The sequence below is a fragment of the Oncorhynchus nerka genome, linkage group LG14 (assembly GCF_034236695.1).
Source record: "Oncorhynchus nerka isolate Pitt River linkage group LG14, Oner_Uvic_2.0, whole genome shotgun sequence".
Classification (NCBI taxonomy): domain Eukaryota; kingdom Metazoa; phylum Chordata; class Actinopteri; order Salmoniformes; family Salmonidae; genus Oncorhynchus; species Oncorhynchus nerka.
The window spans coordinates 37,127,874-37,153,542 of record NC_088409.1 but is presented as its reverse complement, the minus strand read 5'-3'; the positions used below and the strand labels follow the sequence as shown (position 1 = coordinate 37,153,542).

Here is a 25,669-nt window from a genome sequence, read left to right as displayed (position 1 = left end):
AGTTGAAGTGTACCTATGATGAAAATTACAGACCTCTCTCATCTTTTTAAGTGGGAGAACTTGCACAATTGGTGGCTGACTAAATACTTTTTTGCCCCACTGTCTATACACTGCTCAGAAAAATAAAGGGAACACTTAAACAACACAATGTAACTCCAAGTCAATCACACTTCTGTGAAATCAAACTGTCCACTTAGGAAGCAACACTGATTGACAATAAATTTCACATGCTGTTGAGCAAATGGAATAGACAACAGGTGGAAATTATAGGCAATTAGCAAGACACCCCCAATAAAGGAATGGTTCTGCAGGTGGTGAACACAGACCAATTCTCAGTTCCTATGCTTCCTGGCTGATGTTTTGGTCACTTTTGAATGCTGGCGGTGCTTTCACTCTAGGGGTAGCATGAGACGGAGTCTACAACCCACACAAGTGGCTCAGGTAGTGCAGCTCATCCAGGAAGGCACATCAATGCGAGCTGTGGCAAGAAGTTTTGCTGTGTCTGTCAGCGTAGTGTCCAGAGCATGGAGGCGCTACCAGGAAACAGGCCAGTACATCAGGAGACGTGGAGGAGGCCGTAGGAGGGCAACAACCCAGCAGCAGGACCGCTACCTCCGCCTTTGTGCAAGGAGGAGCACTGCCAGAGCCCTGCAAAATGACCTCCAGCAGGCCACAAATGTGCATGTGTCTGCTCAAACGGTCAGAAACAGACTCCATGAGGGTGGTTTGAGGGCCCGATGTCCGCAGGTGGGGGTTGTGCTTACATCCCAACACCGTGCAGGACGTTTGGCATTTGCCAGAGAACACCAAGATTGGCAAATTCGCCACTGGCGCCCTGTGCTCTTAACAGATGAAAGCAGGTTCACACTGAGCACATGACAGAGTCTGGAGACGCCGTGGAGAACGTTCTGCTGCCTGCAACATCCTCTAGCATGACCGGTTTGGTGTGGGGTGGCATTTCTTTGGGGGGCCGCACAGCCCTCCATGTGCCTGCCAGAGGTAGCCTGACTGCCATTAGGTACCGAGATGAGATCCTCAGACCCCTTGTGAGACCATATGCTGGTGAGGTTGGCCCTTGGTTCCTCCTAATGCAAGACAATGCTGGACCTTATGTGGCTGGAGTGTGTCAGCAGTTCCTGCAAGAGGAAGGCATTGATGCTATGGACTGGCCCGCCCGTTCCCCAGACCTGAATCCAATTGAGCACATCTGGGACATAATGTCTCGCTCCATCCACCAACGCCACGTTGCACCACAGACTGTCTAGGAGTTGGCGGATGCTTTCGTCCAGGTCTGGGAGGAGATCCCTCAGGAGACCATCCGCCACCTCATCAGGAGCATGCCCAGGCATGGTAGGGAGGTCATACAGGAACGTGGAGGCCACACACACTACTGAGCCTCATTTTGACTTCTTTCAAAGACATTACATCAAAGTTGGATCAGCTTGTAGTGTGGTTTTCCACTGTAATTTTGAGTGTGACTCCATATCCAGACCTCCATGGGTTGATAAATTTGATTTCCATTGATCATTTTTGTGTGATTTTGTTGTCAGCACATTCAACTATGTAAAGAAAAATTTATTTAATATGAATATTTCATTCATTCAGATCTAGGATGTGTTATTTTAGTGTTGCCTTTATTTTTTTGAGCAGTGTATATATATATTGAACTACTTTTGACATTGGTCTCGTCCCAAAAAATACACTGATTTTAGTTTTAGTTTCGGTTGCAGAACGTTTTGCTACGCTGTGCCCTACTGAACATAACTATGATTTATTTGTCTCAGTTTCTGTTTGTGCTGGTAAACGGGCTGAAGTTCCCAAAAAATCTTGGGTCATTTACGACAGCGAGTCAGCCATGAAATGGCTCATGCTCGAGGGAGAGATCTCCACTCACTCATAAGAGGCGATCTCAAGGTCTGAGGTGAAAACAAACCTGAGTTCAAATAGCATTGGTTTTCTTTCAAATGCCTTTGAGGGATGATTGAGCCTGCCCGGAGTGACAGATAAACTCTCAATTAAGAGCAGCTAAAAAAGTATTTGAAAGAAACAAATGAATTTTGAACCCATGTCTATGGAGCAGTATACGTTTAAGTGGCTTTGATAATATATAGAAAGCAGCAGTGAACTATACTGAGTTGCCTCTATATAATCTATCTACATTGCTTCTCAAGTACTTTTTTCTTAATTTTAGGAGGTGAAGCAGGCACTAGTACCTGATCCTAAAACTGAGTTGTAAAAAAAACAAACAAATAAATGAATGTAAATAATAATTGTGTCTGTTTTGGAGTCCGTATTGATTTCTGCCTGAATCTGATGTAGGCTATGTGTGTGCTCTGGTGGGCATGGTGTGTCTTTATGTGAGGACTGCCATCTGCAAGTTGACAACAGCTCAGTGGCTACTCACCACTGAGATTTTGGATCTGATGGTTACAATCGCAACTGACTGACCTCAGAAGACTGGCAGGGCCTGGAGGGTCTAGAGAAAGAAGAATTGGAATCTGTCTTCAAAAAAAATAACAGTTGAGGATTTCAAATGCAATCGCAAAGAAACAACAAATACAATGGAATGTGATGCAGTATAATACAATATATCTGAGTATTTGTTTCATGCAAATGCTACATTTAAGTGCAGACCTGTATTCAAAAACATGTGTATTTCAGTATCTGAGTTATAATATCTGGGTTATAATACAAATTGTATTATTTGACAGTATTTTCAAATACTTATTTAATACATTGGAGTGTAAAATAGTGTGTGATTTTGAGTTTTTCAAACACTTTCCAAGTGTATTTCCAAATACATAACATTTAACTACTTATCTTTTCAAATAAAAGATCAGAATACTTACTTTGAATGTATGTGAAATTAATAGAATTTTTAAAAATAGTAGTTGAACCCGGTCTGATTTAAGTGACATACATTTGCCTTCCAGTTACAGTAGGCCAGCCTACAGCAGTGGAAGAGGGGAGTTAGTGCATATTCCTAGACATTAAGGGCCGTACAATTAAGTACAGAAGGATTGGAGCACTCGGGGTGAATATAAAAGACCAGAATAAAGAACAGATTGTCTGCCTGCTGTGCTGAAAGAAACAGGAGAAGAAAAGGACATTGGAATTTTCAAGGCACAGACTTTGAATCAAGTATAATTATCAGAGATGGAATGCAAGCGGAAACATCAGTCGGAATAGGGAAAACACTTTGGCAGATTTAAGGGGGCTGGAGATATATGCATAGCTATCTAAACAGTTGCATTCGAGTTTATGTGTTTGTGGATGTGTACTGCAATCAAAGTTGAGACAACATTGGAAAAAAAGCTTCCACAAAGGAGGGTAGACGGTCAGAGGATGAGGAGCTGAACACTATTGTCAAGTCGGTGACAATTATTGGTCACCGCCTTTCAAAGTGTTTTGCGTTCTGGTGATTAAACATTTACCACGTGAGTCTATATGTCGACTGCATGAACTTTACAAAAATCTGCAGAATCTCCAAGTTTCTGCAATTGCTCTTCACCAACTTCATCCTGCAGCCATCACCTGTCATGTGGGGTCTCCATTGTCACCCAATCATTATTGTTTTTGTTTAACCCACACGAACAAGAACATGACTGAAACAGGAACCAATTTGCTGCAATTAATGTGTAGCCCACAGTGCATAAATGAATGATGTGATTGAGGCTCTCTCTCATTTATTGATTGTATAATGTAACATAAATTATTTCAGTTTGTGAGTGGGTGTTGGAGACATGTTTTTTTACATTATAAAGGAAACCTTTTATAAACAATGGCAACACTGCCATGGTGATCTGAGCCTTGCTGTTGGAAAACGACAGTATCCAAATTTCGGTTGTCGCAGATGCACCTCTCCTGACTTTACTTCTTGACTTTGGTCTACGGTCAGTTGCTTTGGCCTTACCACTCAAACAAGCCCTACTATATGTTTGCCTCTGAAAAATTAAAGACTCAGATCATCAAAGCATATGTGTGCAGTGTTTGCATAATGTGAGTGTTTAATTGGCGCCTGTCTGAATTCATAATTTGTCCAAGATGTGGCACTATGTGCAACTGAAACAAGTTGACCATCTACTGTTGCTATGCTGAATGAAACACACAGTTTAAAAGAAGGCATGTGTAAAATAATGGTGCCTAACTGCTCATTTAGCCTCTAATCTTCAAATGAACCAAGTGAATTTTGTACAAGCAATAATTTAAACCGATCAATGAAGTGTCAAGACAAAATGTGTTTCCTACTTTAGAGCAGGGGTGTCAAACTCATTCCATGGAGGGCCAAGTGTCTGTAGGTTTTTGTTTTTTCCTTTCAATTAAGACCTAGACAACTACTGTAGGTGAGGGGAGTAATTAGTGGCCTTAATTCAGCAATCAAGTACAAGGAAGGAGCAAAAATCCCACAGACACTCGGCCCTCCGTGTAATGAGTTTGAAGCTTGCTTTAGAGTAACCACACCTGAGTACATTTCTGAATTCCAAATCAACCCCTAGCCCCTACACCTACCACTTAGTCACTTATGGGCATTTGAAACGATCAGATAGGTTATAGCAATATGGTAATTGCATCACCTTGCCTTCTGATAGGCTGGATGCAATTGTTGCCATATTGCTTATACCTATTCAATCATTTCTGATGCACAGAAGTGTTTAGGCCAGGGTGTAGGATTTAGGGGTCAATTTGGAATTAGGAATCAAATGTAGTTCAGGGGCGTACAGCTGTCCTTAATTAGCCAATGACATTAGAAGGGTCTAGGATTTGTTTAAAAGGAGGAGCATCCGAAAAAGAGCTTAAGGGATATTATGCTAGGGCTTATACCAGCCATTAGTTCTGATTACTGGGGAGCTTTTGAGGAGCAAAATGGCAGTGATGATTGGAATCCCTTTCAGGTAGGTTTTTAAAATATTGCTCTAGTTTGTTTCCCTTGTCCTTCAGGTGTTACAGGTAGCTTTGTTTATAACAGACTTTCTTTTTTTAAAGAGTTTCTTGGCTTTGTTGCCTGCTAATTGGTGGGATAACCTGTTCTACATCAAGTGAGTTTCTACACATTAATTTCAAGTAACAGTTGTGGTACCAATAACTTCAAAGGCTGGCATTTTAATTTTTTCTTTATCTAACCTAGGTGATGGGTGTCCTGCACCAGGTTGTGATGCAGCATGTCTCTATACAGGCTCACTTGGGTCTAAAGGATATGGTAATTACAACTCTCCAACAGCTCAATTGCAAGTGCAGCTGACCGAAGAGCAACAGAAACATCTGGCAGCCATCCTGCAAAAGCTACTGGCCCCCATGCCCCAGGCACCTGAGAAAATGTGGTATCAAACTCAAATGCCCCAGCAGGAAAAGCAACCGGCCGCCATGACCCAACAGCTGACGCTACCGGCCAGTTATCCTAAGCAGCCTCAAGCAGTGTTGTATCCAGCTCAAATACCCCAGAAGCAACCAGTTACTGAACTTCAGCATCAGAAGGAACAGGCCTCCATACCCCAGCTACCTCAACAAGTGTGGTATACAGTTAAAATTCCTCAGCAGCAAAAGCAACCAGCTACTGGTCCTCAGCAGGGGACGGAACTGACCACCATGCCCCAGAAGCAACCGGCTCCAATGCCTATACCGCAGAAACAACCAACGGCTATGCCCCAGAAGCAACTGGCCACTGATCCTCAGGAGCAGATTGAACTGACCGCCATGCCCCAGCAACCTCAGCAAGTGTGGCATCCAGCTCAATTTCCCCAGCAGCAAAAGCAAACGGCTCCTGAACCCCAGCAGCAGATGGAACCGGCCTCCATAACCCAGCAACCTCAGCAAGTGTTGCATCCAGCTCAAATGCTGCTGAAGCAACTGACTACCATGCCCCAGCAAGTGTGGTATCCAGCTAAGCCCCAAAAGCAACTGGCCACTGATCCTCAGGAGCAGATTGAACTGACCGCCATGCCCCAGCAACCTCAGCAAGTGTGGCATCCAGCTCAATTGCCCCAGCAGCAAAAGCAAACGGCTACTGAACCCCAGCAGCAGATGGAACCGGCCTCCATAACCCAGCAACCTCAGCAAGTGTTGCATCCAGCTCAAATGCTGCTGAAGCAACTGACTGCCATGCCCCAGCAAGTGTGGTATCCAGCTAAGCCCCAAAAGCAACTGGCCACTGATCCTCAGGAGCAGATTGAACTGACCGCCATGCCCCAGCAACCTCAGCAAGTGTGGCATCCAGCTCAATTGCCCCAGCAGCAAAAGCAAACGGCTACTGAACCCCAGCAGCAGATGGAACCGGCCTCCATAACCCAGCAACCTCAGCAAGTGTTGCATCCAGCTCAAATGCTGCTGAAGCAACTGACTGCCATGCCCCAGCAAGTGTGGTATCCAGCTAAGCCCCAAAAGCAACTGGCCACTGATCCTCAGGAGCAGATTGAACTGACCGCCATGCCCCAGCAACCTCAGCAAGTGTGGCATCCAGCTCAATTGCCCCAGCAGCAAAAGCAAACGGCTACTGAACCCCAGCAGCAGATGGAACCGGCCTCCATAACCCAGCAACCTCAGCAAGTGTTGCATCCAGCTCAAATGCTGCTGAAGCAACTGACTGCCATGCCCCAGCAAGTGTGGTATCCAGCTAAGCCCCAGAAGCAACTGGCCACTGATCCTCAGGAGCAGATTGAACTGACCGCCATGCCCCAGCAACCTCAGCAAGTGTGGTATCCAGCTCAAATGCCCCAGAAGCAACCAACCGCTGAACCTCAGTGGCATCACGCCAAATTTCCCCAGGAGCAACCAGTCCCTATGCGTTAACTGCAGAAGGAACTGACCGCCATTCCACCACAACTGTGGCAACCCGCTCAAATTCCCCAGCAGCATAAGCAACCGGCCGCCAAGCTTCAGCAAGTGTGGCAACTGGCCCCCATTCCCCAGCAGCCTCATGACGTGTGGTATCCAGCTAAAATGGTCCAGAAGCAACAAGCAGCTGCAACTCGGCAACAGAAGGGACTGACCACCATGCCTCAAGAGTGGCATCCAGCTCAATTTCCCCAGCAGCAGAGGCAACCAGCCCTAATGCTTTTACCGCAGAAGGAACTGAACGCCATACACCAGCAACCTCCGCAAGTGTGGTATCCAGCTCGAATGCCCCAGAACCAACAAACCATTGAACCCCAGCAGCAGAAGCAACCGACCACCTTGGCTCAGCAAGTGTGGTCTCCAGCTCAAAAGCCCCAGCTGCAGAAGCAACTGTCCACTGAACCTCAGCAGCAAATTGAACTGACCACCATGCCCCAGCTACCACAGCAAGTGTGGCATCCAATGCACAATCCCCAGAAGCAACTGACCACCATGCCCCAGCAAGAGTGGCATCCAGCTCAAATGCCCCAGCAGCAGAAACAACTGGCCACCATGCTGCAGAAGCAACCAGCCCCAATGCCTCAACCACAGAAGCAACAGGCCACCATGCCCCCGCAAGTATGGCATCCAGCTCAAATGCCTCAGCAGCAAAAGCAACCAGCTACTGAACCTCAGCAGCAAATTGAACCAACCGCCATGCCCCATCCACCTCAGCAATTGTGGCATCCAGATCAATTTCTCTAGGAGCAGAAGCAACCAGCCACTATGCATCTACCGCAGAAGGAACAAACCGCCATTCCACCACAACTGTGGCAATCCGCTCAAATTCACCAGCAGCATAAGCAACCGGCTGCCATGCTTCAGCAAGTGTGGCATCGGGCACAGAAGCAACCGGCCCCTATGCCGCAGCAGCCTCACGACGTGTGGTATCCAGCTAAAATGGTACAGAAGCAACAAGTCGCTGCACTGACAGCCATGCCGCAGACACTTCAAGTGTGGCATCCAGCTGAATTTTCCCAGCAGAAGAAGCAACCGGCCTCCACGCCTCTACCGCAGGAGCAACCGACCGCCGTACGCCAGCAAGTGTGCTATCCAGCTCAAATACCGCAGAAGCAACCAGTTGCATGCCACAGAAGCCTCAGCAAGTGTGGCATCCAGCTCCGACGCAGAAGCAGCTGGACGCTGATCCTAAGCAGCCTCCGCTAGTGTGGTATCCAGCTCCAATGCAGAAGCAACCGACTGCCATACCTCAGCAAGTCTGCCATCCATCCCAAATGCGCGAGAAGCAACTGGCCCCATGTCTCAGCAGAAGGACTACAGAAGCACTAAAGTTGGTGGTTCTGGTAGCTCTCAGGCCAGCATCGTTGAACAGTCAGTTCTCATCCCAATCCGTTCCTACAGTTCCAAATCGCTCTACAAGAATGGCGAAACTGTCTTCTCCCAAACTCACTACACTCCTGGGAACATTGTCTGTTAAAAGTGGAAAAGCTCCCAATGACAGTGCTGGCATATTTGAAACAAGCACATACTCACCACTAGTAAAGGATCCTACAAGTTAACGTACAACTTTAATCTTCACTTCACTTTGATTTCTGAATTTGAAGTTCTTTAACTAACCATGTTTCGGCCAACAGGGAAATCTAATGGTGGACTCATCCTTTAGAAGCTGATGGTGAGACTTTAATGTCAAATTCATGAAATAAGATTTTGTTGCTGATACTTTAATTTCTTTCAGGTTTTAGTCATGCTTTTGTTTTGACCAGGAAGTTGCCGTTGCTCTTGCTACTCTTGCATGATTGAATCAATAAAAATGTGTCATTGAAAAACTGAGTTCTCTTGTGCCCACTGTGCTTGCTGATTTCAAACAGATAATGTGGGTTATCAGTGCAGTTTGTAGTAAAAGGGAATGTGGCTCAGTTTTCAAATATCTGGGGTTTACATTTGCTACCGGTTATTCAAAGATTGGCTCTACATTGGTGTTGTCAAGTCGTGAAATGTCAGACCTTCCTCATGGTCATATTTTGTGTATATTGACACCCTTTCAAATGACTGGATTCGGCTATTTTGTCCTCACCAGCGTATAAAATCGAGCACACAGCCATGCATGTAGCCTTACTGAAGAGCTCAGTGACTTTCAACGTGGCACAGTCATAAGATGACACTGTTCCAAGTCAGTTTGTCAAATGTTACCCCGGTCAAATAAGTCCTGTTAATGTGATAGGCCACACAAACTCAAAGAACAATGCTGTACCGCATAATCGTCTGTCCTCGGTTACAACATTTGGTGTTAAGCTCGCTGCCATTGGAGAGACTGATCACTCCATCGGGCAGGACGAATCTGGGTTTTGCGGCTTGCCAGGAGAACGCTACTTGTCCGACTGCATAGTGCCAACTAAAGTTTGGTGGAGGAATAATGGTCTGGGGCTGTTTTTGATGGCTTGGGCAAGACCGCTTTGTTCCAGTGAATGGAAATCTTAATGCTACAGCGTACAGTAATATTCTAGACAATTCTGTGGTTCCAACTGTGGCAACAGTTTGGGGGAAGGCCCTTTGCTTTTTCAGCATGACAATGCCCCTGTGCACAACGCAAGGTCCATACAGAAACCGTTTGGTTTGGAAGAATTTGATGGGCCTGCGAAGAGCCTTGACCTCAACCCTATCGAACACCTTTGGGATGAATAAAAATGCCGACTGCGAGCCAGGCCTAATCATCAGTTTCTGACCCCGTTAATGCTGTTGCGGCTGAATTTTATATTTTATTTTACCTACTAGGCAAGTCAAGAACAAATTCTTATTTTCAATGACGGCCTAGAAACAGTGGGATAACTGCCTGTTCAGGGGCAGAACAACAGATTTGTACCTTGTCACCTCGGTGATTTGAACTTGCAACCTTCCGATTACTAGTCCAACGCTCTAGATGTAGTTGTGTAAGCATGCATTGTACACGGTGTTGACAATCCAGACGTATTCTTCAACCTCAGTCTGAGCCTTAGGGAGCTAACATAAGGAATTGTTTTAAACGTTCAACCATGATCAATTAGCTGTATGAATCTTTGGGACACTTTAGGTATCAACATTTTATCGCAATGTTTTGATAAAATATAGAATTTTGCCTTTGATACTATAGCCCACAGAAACACATTGAATAACACCTCTTTTATAAAGGGCAAAGTTTTGTAGTCTATCCATTATCTTGGTGATGGCACATATTTAACCCTTTATGTATGTTGGCACAACTGCCTCCATACTTCCATTAGTTCGTATGGGTTACCTTCAGATGAGTACGTGAAACTTGTTGGTGGTCATAGAGCAAAACGGAACCATGTTTGTGAGTCTCCCCTTTCCATAGTGGTCATAATAGTTTGTAGGCCAAACCGTTCAGACGCCACAGACGCTTTCGTGAGAAGATGGAGTTCAGTTATGTCACATGGTCTGACAAACTCAGCTGTAGCTCAGCCCCGTACACCAGATGCGGAAGGGCGACATGGGCAGGCGGATAAAGTGGATTAAGATGCAGCCCATGCAAAAACCTGATATTTCTAGCTTAAATGTATAGATTTTTAACCTATAGCTCATTCCTCCTGCAAGTCCATTTATCGTACCACAGGGTCTTAAAAAATGGATTCAGTGTACTTCAAAATTACAATGCCTGGAACTGTTTAACCTATCAATTAACAAAGATATTCCCGAACAGACAACAGATGGTCTAAGAACATATACATTTTTCTAAACCAAGTATAGTAAAATCATCAAACTGCATAGTATGAGAACCCAGACCTTAAATGGATCCGTTTAAGTTCCAACAATGAAGCCGGCAAGTCACTAGCAAGGGAAGCTTAGCTAGCATAATGTGTCTGTTTGGCCAAAGACTCATGACATGGGATGAAATTGTATATTCATCCAATGGTCATATTTTATGTAAAAATTTAAATTCTTTGTTGTCCGACAATCTCTTGTCTAGCATGCAGTACCATTCAAATGTGGACACACCTTCTCATCAATGTGCTTTCATTGTAAAGTCTTTTTGAAATCAGACAAGTTTATCTTTAAAATGGTGTGAAATACTTGTGTTTGAGGAATTGTAATTATGGCATTGTTGTTCAACTAGCTAACATTAGCTAGCTGGCTCGTTAGCTAATGTGACGTGTGTACAACACCCTTTGAATATGTCCGGTGTCAGTAAACGTCTGCAAAAAAGTGTAATGAAATTGTTGCCAGCAGAACAGGTTAGGCTGTTTTCATGTTATCCAGAGGTAAACAAATCATCGGCCAGAGCATCAGGTATGTGCTCCGAGAGTGAAACAAGAAGGGTGGGGCTAAAGCTTAATAAGAGGGTGTGAACGATGCTGAATGGGTGTAGACAAAGAAGAGCTCTTCACTAGATTCCAAAACATTCAAAGGCGATTTTTGTCAAAAGTGAGTTTACAAGTTGATCAACGTTCAAAGCAGAATTACTTTCCCATTGTTCTTCAAATGAAGAAGCCCCTTTTTTATATTCAGCATCTTAATTAACTAACTCATCAATATGTTTTTTTAAAAGACAACTTAACGTATGTACTGATACACCGTACTAGGTACGCACACTTCAATCATTAGAATAATTTTTGTGTACCCTAGAAAACAACATATACTTAGTTTTCCATGTATTCAAATCAAATCAAATGTTATTTGTCACATACACATGGTTAGCAGATGTTAATGCGAGTGTAGCGAAATGCTTGTGCTTCTAGTTCCAACAATGCAGTAATAACCAACAAGTAATCTAACAATTCCAAAACTACTGTCTTATACACACAAGTGTAAGGGGATAAAGAATAGGTAAATAAAGATATATGAATGAGTGATGGTACAGGGCGGCATAGGCAAGATACAGTAGATGGTATCGAGTACAGTATATACATATGAGATGAGTATGTAAACAAAGTGGCATAGTTAAAGTGGCTAGTGATACATGTATTAGATGATACATGCAGTAGATGATATAGAGTACAGTATATACGTATACATATGAGATGAATAATGTAGGGTATGTAAACATTTATATTAGGTAGCATTGTTTAAAGTGGCTAGTGATATATTTTACATAATTTCCCATCAATTCCCATTATTAAAGTGGCTGGAGTTGAGTCAGTGTGTTGGCAGCAGCCACTCAATGTTAGTGGTGGCTGTTTAACAGTCTGATGGCCTTGAGATAGAAGCTGTTTTTCAGTCTCTCGGTCCCAGCTTTGATGCACCTGTACTGACCTCGCCTTCTGGATGATAGCTGGGTGAACAGGCAGTGGCTCGGGTGGTTGTTGTCCTTGATGATCTTTATGGCCTTCCTGTAACATCGGGTGGTGTAGGTGTCCTGGAGGGCAGGTAGTTTGCCCCCGGTGATGCGTTGTGCAGACCTCACTACCCTCTGGAGAGCCTTACGTTTGTGGGCGGAGCAGTTGCCGTACCAGGCGGTGATACAGCCTGCCAGGATGCTCTCGATTGTGCATCTGTAGAAGTTTGTGAGTGCTTTTGGTGACAAGCCGAATTTCTTCAGCCTCCTGAGGTTGAAGAGGCGCTGCTGCGCCTTCTTCACGATGCTGTCCGTGTGGGTGGACCAATTCAGTTTGTCTGTGATGTGTATGCCGAGGAACTTAAAACTTGCTACCCTCTCCACTACTGTTCCATCAATGTGGATAGGGGGGTGTTCCCTCTGCTGTTTCCTGAAGTCCACAATCATCTCCTTAGTTTTGTTGACGTTGAGTGTGAGGTTATTTTCCTGACACCACACTCCGAGGGCCCTCACCTCCTCCCTGTAGGCCGTCTCGTCGTTGTTGGTAATCAAGCCTACAAATGTTGTGTCGTCCGCAAACTTGATGATTGAGTTGGAGGCGTGCGTGGCCACGCAGTCGTGGGTGAACAGGGAGTACAGGAGAGGGCTCAGGACGCACCCTTGTGGGGCCCCAGTGTTGAGGATCAGCAGGGTGGAGATGTTGTTGCCTATCCTCACCACTAGTCTCTATTCAATAATAATATAAGGTCAATAAAGGTTTTCAGCAAAATAATGAAAGCGTAATGTAGATCAGATAGAGCCTGATCAGCAGGGCGGGCGATAGAGTACACAACTGTATCGTCTGTCATCGTTATATTTATATATTTCTGACAAAACAATATCATTCATGTATACAATATAGTTGTTTATTAGACATTCTAACATATAACACAATATCTAGATACTAAAAAATTTACATGCAACAATTGAACAACAATTTCGACCCCCCTCGGGTTATTATGTATACAACATGACGATACATTGGCTATTTTAGTATTCCTTTTTTATTTTTTATGGAGTAGTTTTTTTTAATACATGTAATCTAAGATCTTCACAACCAAATACATACACAACTTTTTTTATATGGCTATATAAACCAAACTCTGAGTTTCATTTGCTTTATAATAATGATTTACAAATTAACGTTTCTACCATTCCTCTCTGCAGATCCTCTCAAGCTCTGTCAGGTTGGATGTGGAGCGTTGCTGCACAGCTATTTTCAGGTCTCTCCAGAGATGTTTGATCGGGCTATGGCTGGGCCACTCAATGGTGCCAGGTTTCCTCCAGACGTGACGCTTGGCATTCAAGCCAAATAGTTCTATCTTGGTTTAATCAGACCAGATAATCTTGTTCTCATGGTTTTAGAGTCTTTAGGAGTTTTTTGACAAACTGTGATGTGCCGTTTACTGAGGAGAGGCTTCCACCTCACCACTCTTGGTGGAGTGCTGTAGAGATTGAACTCCAGAGGAAATCTAGAGCTCTATCAGAGTGATAATCGGGTTCTTGGTCACCTCCCATTTATAAACGATGGAGGCCACTGTGTTCTTAGGGACCTTCAATGCTACAGACATTTTTTGGTACACTTCCCCAGATCTCTTAATCAAGGATTAGTAGGGGATTTATCTGAAAGTACAAATAGCAGATACATTCCATTACATCTGCGCCATCGTAGGTTTGGGCAAAGGGTTTTTCCATTAAGTTAAACTCAGACATCTCAGAATTCACAAAGTCAAACACAGACTGCGCATCTCGCCCACTTGAGACAAAGCAGCCCAAGAAACGTTCCTGAATAAAGCCCTGATCATCCACATACCTGACGATAACTGACAACTGCAAGCAGACTGGTGTCACCTTAACATTACCAGGAAAACGCTTGACCCGATAAGGTATGACAGTGATTAATCAGTTGTTAATGGATTTTATATGGGCTATGATGGGACCAGTTTTTTCTAATCAAGTCAAATGTTTTTTTTTAAACTCCTGAAAACTGGCCCTGTGTCAGGGTGTGACTAGGGTGGTAAATCTATGTTTATATTTCTTTGTTGGCCGAGTATGGTTCCCAATCAGAGGCAGCTGTCTATCGTTGTCTCTGATTGGGGATCATACTACTTAGGCAGTCCTTTTTCCCACCTTCAGTTGTGGGATCTTGTCTTTGTGTGTTGCATGTGTTGCACTCCTAGCTTTACATTCGTTGAGTTATTTATTGTTTTTTGGTGGAATATTTCAAATTCATTTAAAATGTACGCCTACCACGTTGCACCTTGGTCTTCCATTTAACGACAGACGTTACACCCTGGGGGGATGAAAACCCTGTCAAACTGCAGCAACCTTATACTTGTTTTACTTGCTTTATTCATGTTTGCATTCAGGGCCGACCCTCAACGTTGTGCTGCCCTAGGCAAGACAAAAAACTGCCGACCCCCCAACTAAGCAAACTTACCATTTCTCCAATGTCTAACCTGGGTGTCTTGTTTGCAATGCTGTTTGCAAATAATTACATCTTAGACATCCTTATGAATCTAACCATGGCACTTTCAAAAGTTCCCTTTCCACCCAGACAGAGGCTCTACCAATGCAGAAAAATGTAAGCTTCCACCCAACAACAGAAGTGCTTCCCTAAAAGCTTCCTGGGTTCAAACAAACATCTTTTTAATATTTGTTTTAATTAATAGGGACAGAATAGCTCATCTAATATTATAGGCTCAGTTTCAGAATGGCATAGAGAGGAATCAGTACATCCTCATATGCATTGTGGTGGCAGGGTAGCCTGGTGGTTAGAGTGTTGGACTAGTAACCGAAAGGTTGCAAGTTTGAATCCCCGAGCTGACAAGGTACAAATCTGTCGTTCTGCCCCTGAACAGGCAGTTTACCCACTGTTCCTAGGCCGTCATTGAAAATAAGAATTTGTTCTTAACTGACTTGCCTAGTAAAATAAAGGTAAAAAATTAAATTAAAACTTCTTTTGCAGGCATTTGGAAGCTTGTTTCTACCATAAGGCATCACAGAGTTAAGCATTGTTATAGAACGCTTTATATCATCTGGATTCCTTGAAAGTATGTTTTTCTACATTTAAAGCAAACAGTAGATACCCTTTTCTTTAACAAAGGGTATGGGATACCCTCACTGAATCCGAGCCCTGGTTTAAACCAAACACACCAAACCCTTCACGGAGCTATTTAAGGAGTACATGCAGTATTGGAGGATTTGGCTATACCGACATCTATGGATAGCATAATTATGTCTGTCAAACAGGTAGGCTCACCACTTATTGTTTTTAATAGGAAGAAATAGGCTCCAGTTATATATGTAATTAGAGGATTGGTGCTCCTGTGCACATATAGGAGGGCCCTTACCGGAAAGTTACAATGTTGCAATCACGATGCAGCCAACTACCTATATGAGGAAACCGAGTTTCTTACTAAAAAATATGCCACCTGTTATCACACATGCCACGACACAATAAAAATAACACTTTTATTTAACATATAATTTAATATTCCTGTAGAACTGTAAAAAAAGAGTGAGATCATTTGATCTTGGGAAGCAAGTGCCTCATTTCGTTGGAGCAGTGTAAAATAAGCTTTATGTTAATGACCCAGCCTTAACAAATGTATTTATTTACATATTGAATTTGATTGTCCAACATCAGTTTCACCATTTCTTTATTTCGTGGCCCGCATAGAGTGGCCTCTTCCCTCTGCTGTTGAGCTGCATTGCAGTCAGCGATGTTTTCTTTCTAGCTGTCTATGGTCCTGAAATCAAATCGAGAGAGTGAGTGTGAGAAAGAGCACGACAGAGGAAGAGAGAGCGAGAGACAGAGAGAGAGATTAGGATGTAGTCTATTTAAATAAATAAAAATACTAAGTAAACAGGCGATAAATAATTCATCTTAATAAATTACTCAGTGACAGAATGAATACGAGTGTATGATCAACGCTTCCCTTCATTCAAAGACAAGTTGACTTATATGGCCGTCCTGGAAGCAAACGCATGCACTGCTTGTTGGAGGTTGATTTTGTAAGAACATTCATGATCAATTGACATGGTGGCGAGTCCATTGAGTCTCTTGATTCATAGTAGAGCTCAGGTCGTTTGAGCTTGGAGAATGTGTGCTCTCCCCTTGCCACTGTCACAGGGAGTGTGAAGAACTCTCAGGGCAACATAGGCATTGAGATACAAGGAGGCCATTTGGTGTCTGGATACTCCAGTGCGTCAAGTGGTTTTGCCTCACTGACCAGTCTCCAGTTCAAGACTTTGAGCTCATTACACAGCTCTTTTGTGTTGATGTCCCTGGAATCCCCGTACGTAAGGGCCCTCTCGAGTGTTGCGCAGTCCCCGGTAAGCACGACAGTGTCCATGTCCTTGATGGTGGGGTGTTGTACAGGAAGCTGAAAACACTGCTGTGCTCTTCGAGCTGCGTAGGGCCCTTGTTGACGGACTGAATAGCAGAAGCAAGAAACTGATTAAAGAAATGTACTTTGAATTTCTGCTGAGGGTCAGTCACAGGCTCATCCTCTCCCTCGTAGCCAAACAGACTCCTCTTCTTCCTGGGATGGCTGCACTCGGAAACAGGGCACGATACACATCTCCTCTTCTAACTCATTTGCGCTTGCTCATGCGCCAGCGAAAGCTGCATCGGAGTGGTAGTCTTGGAGGAATACCCTGGTTGAGTTCAGTTGAGCCACTGTTTGTGAAAGGTTAAAACTCACCACCTGCAAACTCTTTCTGGTGATTTTCACTTTGAACAATGTGTCATACCAAATGACCACTGCGCACATGAAGCCAAATCTGTTCATCTTGGCAGCAATGCTGTTTGCCTCCAACCTTGTTTTAGCACAGGGCATCATAATTCTCCCCGAGTTGGTATTGCACAGGTTTCACAGCCTCCACCCGGCTCTCCAATCTCATGGTGCTGAGGGGTTTCACTGTGAATCCATCTTTTACATGCTCTTTCAGCACGTCCCAGCTGTGTGTAGCTCCAGATAAAAATGTCTAAATCCTCTTTCGATGGTGTTAAAAAAACTCAGCTGCCTACAAGAAACACAATAATGCATCAGAGAGAACCAGATTCAGTGAGTGAGTGCTCCATGGCACAAAAAAATGCCCTTGTATTGATATCATGCACTCTCTTTTGATCTCCCCTGTGCCTTCCCCGCATATTTGCCCCGTTGTCATACCCCTGCCCTCTCATGTCCATGATGGCGATGCCATGTTTCTGTAGTTTTGAGATGAGCAACTCGGTCATGCCTACCCCGTTGAGTCAAGCAGTTCACTAAACTCCAGGAAGTGCTCTCTCGTGCGCACTGACACCATCCTCAGTTGAAACAAAATGCACCACTGTAGTCATCTGATCACTTTTGCTCTTGTCTGGTGTGCAGTCCAAAATTATAGAAACATATTTGGCTGCTTTTAGCTCACTGCACACTGCCTGCTGAAACTCTTGTGCCAGCATGTCAATGATTCCGTTCTGGATTCTTTTACCAAGGTAGTTCACATGTGTTTCCTTGGACTGTATTCTCCTTACATGCTTCTTCATGATTCCATCAAAGATACCCAGCATCACCACAAACTTCAGAATGTTCCCATTATTTGGCTTGTTCAGCCAGTCGGTGGTCCCACGTAGCGCAATATTCTGGGTGGCCTTTAAGCGTATCAGGGCTATAAGCCTCTGTAGCAGCTGCTGCCCAGTTGGGAGTCTTTCCGGCAATTGCCCGTATGGCCTTGGGCATCGATAGTTTGCTTGTACAGCAGCCTGATCTCCAGCTCCTTCCACCTCTGGAAACTATTTAGGTGGTCATGCAACTTCTCATGCAAGCTGAGGCGGTGGCACAGATTGTTCCAGTCCTTGGTTCCATCCCTGACCAGCGCAGATTTGCACGAGTGTGAAAAACGTTTGCAGCAAAAACAGAAGGCTGCATCGTTTTGCTTGGAATAGACAAGCCATGGTCTCTCCACTCGCTCACCGTTCGCCATCCACCTATTGTAGTGGACCACCGAACATTTTCGTTGCCCCTCATCTCTTGGGAAATTCCCCTCCTGATGTGGCCCTGCCTGCACTAACATATCCCGTAAAGATCCATTCATATACACTGCTAAAAAAAATAAAGGGAACACTAAAATAACACATCCTAGATCTGAATGAATGAAATATTCTTATTAAATACTTTTTTCTTTACATAGTTGAATGTGCTGACAACAAAATCACACAAAAATTATCAATGGAAATCAAATGTATCAACCCATTGAGGTCTGGATTTGGAGTGACACTCAAAATTAAAGTGGAAAACCACACTACAGGCTGATCCAACTTTGATGTAATGTCCTTAAAACAAGTCAAAATGAGGCTCAGTAGTGTGTGTGGCCTCCACGTGCCTGTATGACCTCCCTACAACGCCTGGGCATGCTCCTGATGACGTGGCGGATTGTCTCCTGAGGGATCTCCTCCCAGACCTGGACTAAAGCATCCGCCAACTCCTGGACAGTCTGTGGTGCAATGTGGTGGATGGAGCGAGACATGATGTCCCAGATGTGCTCAATTGGATTCAGGTCTGGGGAACGGGCGGGCCAGTCCATAGCATCAATGCCTTCCTCTTGCAGGAACTGCTGACACACTCCAGCCACATGAGGTCTAGCATTGTCTTGCATTAGGAGGAACCCAGGGCCAACCGCACCAGCATATGGTCTCACAAGAGGTCTGAGGATCTCATCTCGGTACCTAATGGCAGTCAGGCTACCTCTGGCGAGCACATGGAGGGCTGTGCGGCCCCCCAAAGAAATGCCACCCCACACCATGACTGACCCACCACCAAACCGGTCATGCTGGAGGATGTTGCAGGCAGCAGAACGTTCTCCACGGCGTCTCCAGACTCTGTCATGTCTGTCACGTGCTCAGTGTGAACCTGCTTTCATCTGTGAAGAGCACAGGGTGCCAGTGGCGAATTTGCCAATCTTGGTGTACTTTGGCAAATGCCAAACGTCCTGCACGGTGTTGGGCTGTAAGCACAACCCCCACCTGTGGACGTCGGGGCCTCATACCACCCTCATGGAGTCTGTTTCTGACCATTTGAGCAGACACATGCACATTTTTGGCCTGCTGGAGGTCATTTTGCAGGGCTCTGGCAGTGCTCCTCCTGCTCCTCCTTGCACAAAGGCGGAGGTAGCGGTCCTGCTGCTGGGTTGTTGCCCTCCTACGGCCTCCTCCACGTCTCCTGATGTACTGCCCTGTCTCCTGGTAGCGCCTCCATGCTCTGGACACTACGCTGACAGACACAGCAAACCTTCTTGCCACAGCTCGCATTGATGTGCCATCCTGGATTAGCTGCACTACCTGAGCCACTTGTGTGGGTTGTAGACTCCGTCTCATGCTACCACTAGAGTGAAAGCACTGCCAGCATTCAAAAGTGACATCAGCCAGGAAGCATAGGAACTGAGAAGTGGTCTGTGTTCACCACCTGCAGAACCACTCCTTTATTGGGGGGTGTCTTGCTAATTGTCTAATTTCCACCTGTTGTCTATTCCATTTGCACAACAGCATGTGAAATGTATTGTCAATCAGTGTTGCTTCCTAAGTGGACAGTTTGATTTCACAGAAGTGTGATTGACTTGGAGTTACATTGTGTTGTTTAAGTGTTCCCTTTATTTTTTTTAGCAGTGTATTTTGGCCAATCACAGGGCTCTTTTATGTTTTTTGTCTGGGAGTCGGATTTAGCAGCAGCACCACTGTCATCTGGGATGGGGTGCGACGAATCTGAGTCAGGGTCCAAGATAGTAGGGTCTCCGCCAGCATTGTTTAGAGGTGTGGCTAGGCCTGGTGTGGCCACCCGTTCTTGTTCACCCAGTGAGCTCTCATCATTGGTGGAAGTGGATAGCTCCTCCGGTTCGTCCTCTTCACTGCTAGAACCAGCGAACGGGGACTCGTCCGTCTCGTCGAATGAACGCCTGTCCCCGGAGGCTTGTCGTTCTCTATACCGGCTGATGGACATTGATGCACGCCGATCAATTTCAGCAGCAAATCACATTTTCTCGTGACACACAAATGGACTATAAATACATAACATTACCAATTTGTTTACCCTGACCAGATGGACATGGCGCATTGGCTGCACACAGCTGCTATTATTAGCCTATATGAAAAAATAATCTGTGTTTGTGTTATCACCTTTGCTAAATAAATATATAAGGAAAGTGGAAAGCCTATTTGAACTGGCATAAAAAATGTGCTGTGTCACCCTCTTTAATTGAAATGCATTCCAAGCGACTACCTCACGAAGCTGGTTGAGAGAATGCCAAGAGTGTGCAAAGCTGTCATCAAGGCAAAGGGTGGCTACTTTGAAGAATGCCAATTATATTTTGATTTGTTTAACACTTGTTTTGGTTACTACTTGATTCCATATATTACTCACCTGGATTCGGACTTATGTGGCAAAATGTGATACATAAAATGGTTAAATATGTCCCATCATCTAGATATTGGACAGACTTCAAAGCTTTGCCATTTATAAAAAGGTGTTATTCATTGTGTTTCTGTGGGCTATAGTGGCAAAGGCAAAATTCTATATTATCAAAACATTGTGATAAAATACCTAAAATAATGTCCCAAAAGTTCACACAGCTAATTGATCATGGTATGAACGTTTAAAACAATTCCATGTTAGCTTAATACTCTCCCTAAGGCTGACTGACTTTGAAGAATAAGTCTGGATTGTCAACACCGTGTAAAATGCATGCCTACATAACATCTGAAGTGCACTACTTGACCAAAGTTGTGGACGATCAGCTTGTTGAACATCTTATTTCAAAATCATAGGCATTTAGTTGGTTCCCCCACATTGCAGCTATAAAAGCCTCATCTCTTCTGGGAAGGCGTTCCACTAGATGTTTGAACATTTGTGGGGACTTGCTTTCATTCAGCCACAACAGCATTGAGGTCAGAAACTGATGTGGATTGATTAGGCCTGGCTCGCAGTCTGCGTTGCAATTCATCCCAAAGGTGTTCGATAGGGTTTTGTTTAAGGCTCTTTGCATGCTCGTCAAATTCTTCCACACCAATAACAAACCGTTTCTGTATGGACCTTGAGTTGTGCAGGGGGCATGGTCATACTGAAACATATTGCACTAGAGTCCAATCAGCAAGCTTTACGCCACAAGTGGAATTGCACATATTGTAGGCTTTATGCAGCTGCTCATTCATCGAAACACATCATGAAGATCCTCAACAGTTCTGGTGCTGACAATGCGTGGAGGTAGTTTGGAACGCTGAGTGTTTCAACTTAGGACACATGACACTGCTACAGCCCTGTTGTGAGATCGTGGCCCATTACATTTTAACAGGACTTAAATTGACCAGGGATGCTTTAGCAGGGTGGAAATTTAACAAACTGACTTGGAAAAGGGTCATCCTATGACTGTGCCATGTTGAAAGTCAAAACTCATCAAGGCCCTTCTACTGCAAATGTTTGAATATGGATATTGCATGGCTGTGTGTGAGAAATTATACGAGTCAGCAACGGGTGTGGCTGAAATACCGAAACACGTCATTTGAAGTTGTGTCAACATACAAAAGTATGAACATGAAGGTCTGTTATTTCACCACTTGACAACACTAATGTAGAGCCAAACTTGGAATTTAAACAACCAGTAGCGAAGGTAAAAACCAGCTATTTGAAGACTGACCCACATTCTCTTTTACTGCCAACTATACCGGTAACCCACCCCATCTTTTTGAAATCAGCAAGCACAAGAGTAGCTTCAGTATTATAAAGACACTAGATATTGGAAAGTAAAATTGTTTATTGATTCAGTCATGCAAGAGTAGCAAGAACACCGGAAACTTCCTGGTCAAAAGCATGACTGAAACCTGAAAGAAATTAGAACAGTGTCAGCAACAAAGTCTTATGTCATCAATTTGACATTAAAAAAGTCTCATCAGCTTCTAAAGGAAGAATCCACAATTAGATGTTCCTGTTGGCAGATACATGGTTAGTAAAAAGGACTTCAAATTCAGAGAGCAAAGTTACGACCAGATTAAATGTGTATGTTACCTTGTAGGATCCTTTACTACATTTACATTTAAATCATTTAGCAGACGCTCTTATCCAGAGCGACTTATTAGTGGTGGGTATGTGCTTGGTTCAAATATGCCAACACTGTCATTGGGAGCATTTCCACTGTCAATAAGCATAGCCTCCCTAGGAGTGTAGCGGGTTTGGGAGAAGACAGTTTTTCCATTCTCGTAGTGCGATTTGGAACTGAGAACTACTAGAGGCGCCATCTTCAGTGCTTTCGTAGTGCTTCTGCTGAGACATTGGGACCAGTTGCTGCTGGGGCATTTGAGCTGGAAACCTCACTTTCGGAGGTTCGACGGCCAGTTCCTTCTGCTGCTGGGGAAATTGAGCTGGATGCCACACGAGCGGAGGCTGCTGGGAAATTGAGACCTGATGCTTCTGTGGCATGGCGGGCAGATGATTTTGCTGCTGGAGCATTTTAGCGCGAATACCACACTTGCTGGGGCATGGCGGTCGGTTCCTTCTGCTGGGGTTCAGTGGCCGGTTGCTTCTGCTGCAGGGGAATTTGAGCTGGATGCCACACTTGCTGGAGCATGGCGGTCGGTTCCTTCTGCTGAGGTTCAGTGGCTGGTAGCTTCTTTGGCATTTGAGCTGGATGCAACACCTGCTGAGGTTACTGGGCTATGGTGGTTGGTTCCTTCTGCAGTAGAGGTGTAGGGGCCAGTTGCTTCTGCTGGGGAAATTGAGCTGGATGCCACACTTTCTGGGGCACGGTGGTCGGTTCCTTCTGCTGCAGGGGCATTTGAGCTGGATGCCATACTTCCTGGGGCAATGCGGTCGGTTGCTGCTGCAGGGGCATTTGAGCTGGATGCCACGCTTGCTGGGGAACAGCAGTCGGTTGCTTCTGCTGCATGTGAGCTGGATGCCAAACTTGCTCGGGCAATGCGGTCGGTTCCTTCTGCTGCAGGGGCATATAAGCTGGATGCCACACTTGCTGGGGCACGGCGGTCGGCTGCTGCTGCTGCATGTGAGCTGGATGCCACACTTGCTGGGGAACGGCAGTCGGTTGCTGCTGCATGAGAGCTGGATGCCACACTTGCTGGGACACAGGTGTTAGATTCCTCTGCTGCTGAGATTCTGCGGCCGGTTGCTTCTGCTGCAGGGGTATTGGAGCTGGATGCCACAATTACTGGTTCATGGCAGTCAGCTGCTTCCGCTTCTGAAGTTCAGTGGCTAGTTGATTCTGGGGCATTTGAGCTGGATACCACACTTGCTGAAGTTGCTGGGACATGGGAGCCAGTTCCTTCCGCAGGATTGCGGCCGGATGTTTTGTTGCACTTGCATTTGAGCTGTTGGTGACTTATAATTGCCATATCCTAGAGACCTAAGTGATCCTGCATAGAGCCGTGCTGCATTAGAACCCAGTGCAGGAGACCAATCACCTAGGTATAAAAATAAAAAAAAGTTAGCTAAAATGCCAGCCTTTAAAGGTTATGGAACTACGTAGGTGTTATTTTAAATTAACTCACCTTCTGATGTAGAACTCACTATCCCTCCAATTAACAGGCAAAAAAGCCAAGAAACCCTTAAAAAAAGTATGTTATAAACATATGTACCTGTAACACCTGAAGGACAAGGGAAACAAACTAAATCAAGACTTTTCAAAACATACCTGAAAGCAATTCCAATCATCACGGCCATTTTGCCCGCAAATCCTCGCCAGTATTCAGAATTAATGGTAGGCATACATCCTACCAGAATATCCCTTTTACTATATTTTCCAGACTTTTGGTTGCTCTTTTTAAAGGAATCCAAGACCCTTCTAATGTCGTTGGCTAATTAAGGACAGCTGTCAGCCACTGAACTACATTCCATTTCTATTTCCAAATTGACCCCTAAATCCTACAAACTAACCTAAACACTTCTGTGAATCAGAAAGGATTGAATAGGGATAAGCAATATGGCCAAAATTGCATCCAGCCTATCAGAAGGCAAGGTGAAACAATTAACATATAGCTTTACCCTATCTGATCATTTCAAATGCCCAGTGACTAAGTGGTAGGTGTAGGGGCTAGGGGTTGATTTGGAATTCAGAAATTTACTCAGGTGGTTGATTCTCTAATTGAGATCCTGACAGGTTTGACAGCCCTTACTCTAAAGCAGGCTTCAAACTCATTACACAGAGGGTGAGGTGTTTGTACTTGAATGTTGAATTAAGGCGACTAATTACTCACCATCATTTTGTCTTGGCACTTCATTGATCGGTTTAAATTATTGCTTGTACAAAATTAACTTGGTTCATCTGAAGATTAGATGCTCAATGAGCAGTTAGGCACCATTATTTTACACATGCCTTATTTTAAACCGTGTGTTTCATTCAGCATAGCAACAGTAGATGGTTAACAGGTTTCAGTTGCACATAGTGCCACATCTTGGACAAATTCTGATTTCAGACAGACGCCAATTAAACACTCCTGTTATGCTTTTGATGATCTGGGTCTTTACTTTTTCAGAGGCAAACATATAGTAGGGCTCGTTTGAGTGGTAAGGCTAAAGCAACTGACTGTAGACCAAAGTCAAGAAGTAAAGTCAGGAGAGGTTCATCTGCGACAACCGAAATTCGATACTGTCCTTTTACAACAGCAAGGCTCAGATCACCATGGCAGTGTTGCCATTGTTTATAAAAGGTTTCCTTTATGTAAAAAAAAAACATGTCTCCAACACCCACTCACAAACTGAAATAATTTTGTTACATTATACAATCAATAAATGACTTAAATGTAATAAATGAGAGAGAGCCTCAATCACATCATTCATTTATGCACTGTAGGCTACACATTAATTGCAGCAAATTGGTTCCTGTTTCAGTCATGTTCTTGTTCACGTGGGTTAAACAAAAACAATAATGATTGGGTGACAATGGAGACCCCACATGACAGGTGATGGCTGCAGGATGAAGTTGGTGAAGAGCAACTTGGAGATTCTGCAGATTTTTGGAAAGTTCATGCAGTCGACATATAGACTCACGTGGTATATGTTTTATCCCCAGAACGCAAAACACTTTGAAAGGCGGTGACCAACAATTGTCACCGACTTGACAATAGTGATCAGCTCTAAAGGTTCCCACTATCTCCATAAAATGTCTCCCTCATGTGGATGAAATAAAACACAAGACAACAACCCATCTCCTCATCCTCTGACCATCTACCCTCCTTTGTGGAAGCTTTTTTTCCAATGTTGTCTCAACTTTGATTGCAGTACACATCCACAAACACATAAACTCGAATGCAACTGTTTAGATAGCTATGCATATATCTCCAGCCCCTTAAATCAGCCAAAGTGTTTTCCCTATTCCGACTGATGTTTCCGCTTGCATTCCATCTCTGATAATTATACTTGATTCAAAGTCTGTGCCTTGAAAATTCCAATGTCCTTTTCTTCTCCTGTTTCTTTCAGCACAGCAGGCAGACAATCTGTTCTTTATTCTGGTCTTTTATATTCACCCCGAGTGCTCCAATCCTTCTGTACGTTA

General features: G+C 44.3%; 2 protein-coding genes and 1 pseudogene across 2 annotated transcripts; 2 read left to right on the top strand and 1 right to left on the bottom strand.

The window, feature by feature from the left end:
* Positions 1-4,809: 4,809 nt before the first annotated feature.
* Positions 4,810-8,658, top strand: LOC135559641 (uncharacterized). The gene is made up of 3 exons (XM_065000025.1): positions 4,810-4,892; positions 4,984-5,036; positions 5,126-8,658. Exons 1-3 carry the CDS (start codon positions 4,864-4,866, stop codon positions 6,781-6,783), a joined length of 1,740 nt encoding a protein of 579 aa, XP_064856097.1. The 5' UTR covers positions 4,810-4,863; the 3' UTR covers positions 6,784-8,658.
* Positions 6,934-8,658, top strand: LOC135559642 (hydroxysteroid dehydrogenase-like protein 2). The gene has a single exon (XM_065000026.1). It carries the CDS (start codon positions 6,934-6,936, stop codon positions 7,570-7,572), a length of 639 nt encoding a protein of 212 aa, XP_064856098.1. The 3' UTR covers positions 7,573-8,658.
* Positions 8,659-22,064: 13,406 nt separating this feature from the next.
* LOC115143547 (ataxin-2 homolog) lies at positions 22,065-23,897 on the bottom strand (annotated as a pseudogene).
* Between the last annotated feature and the right edge of the window lie 1,772 nt (positions 23,898-25,669).

Coding starts and splice junctions, on each gene's coding strand:
- LOC135559641 (XM_065000025.1), top strand. CDS start 4,864: ATGGCAGTGATGATTGGAATCCCTTTCAG. Junction 4,893..4,983: donor ATGATTGGAATCCCTTTCAG/GTAGGTTTTTAA, acceptor CTTTTTTTAAAG/AGTTTCTTGGCTTTGTTGCC. Junction 5,037..5,125: donor GATAACCTGTTCTACATCAA/GTGAGTTTCTAC, acceptor TATCTAACCTAG/GTGATGGGTGTCCTGCACCA.
- LOC135559642 (XM_065000026.1), top strand. CDS start 6,934: ATGGTCCAGAAGCAACAAGCAGCTGCAACTCGGCAACAGAAGGGACTG.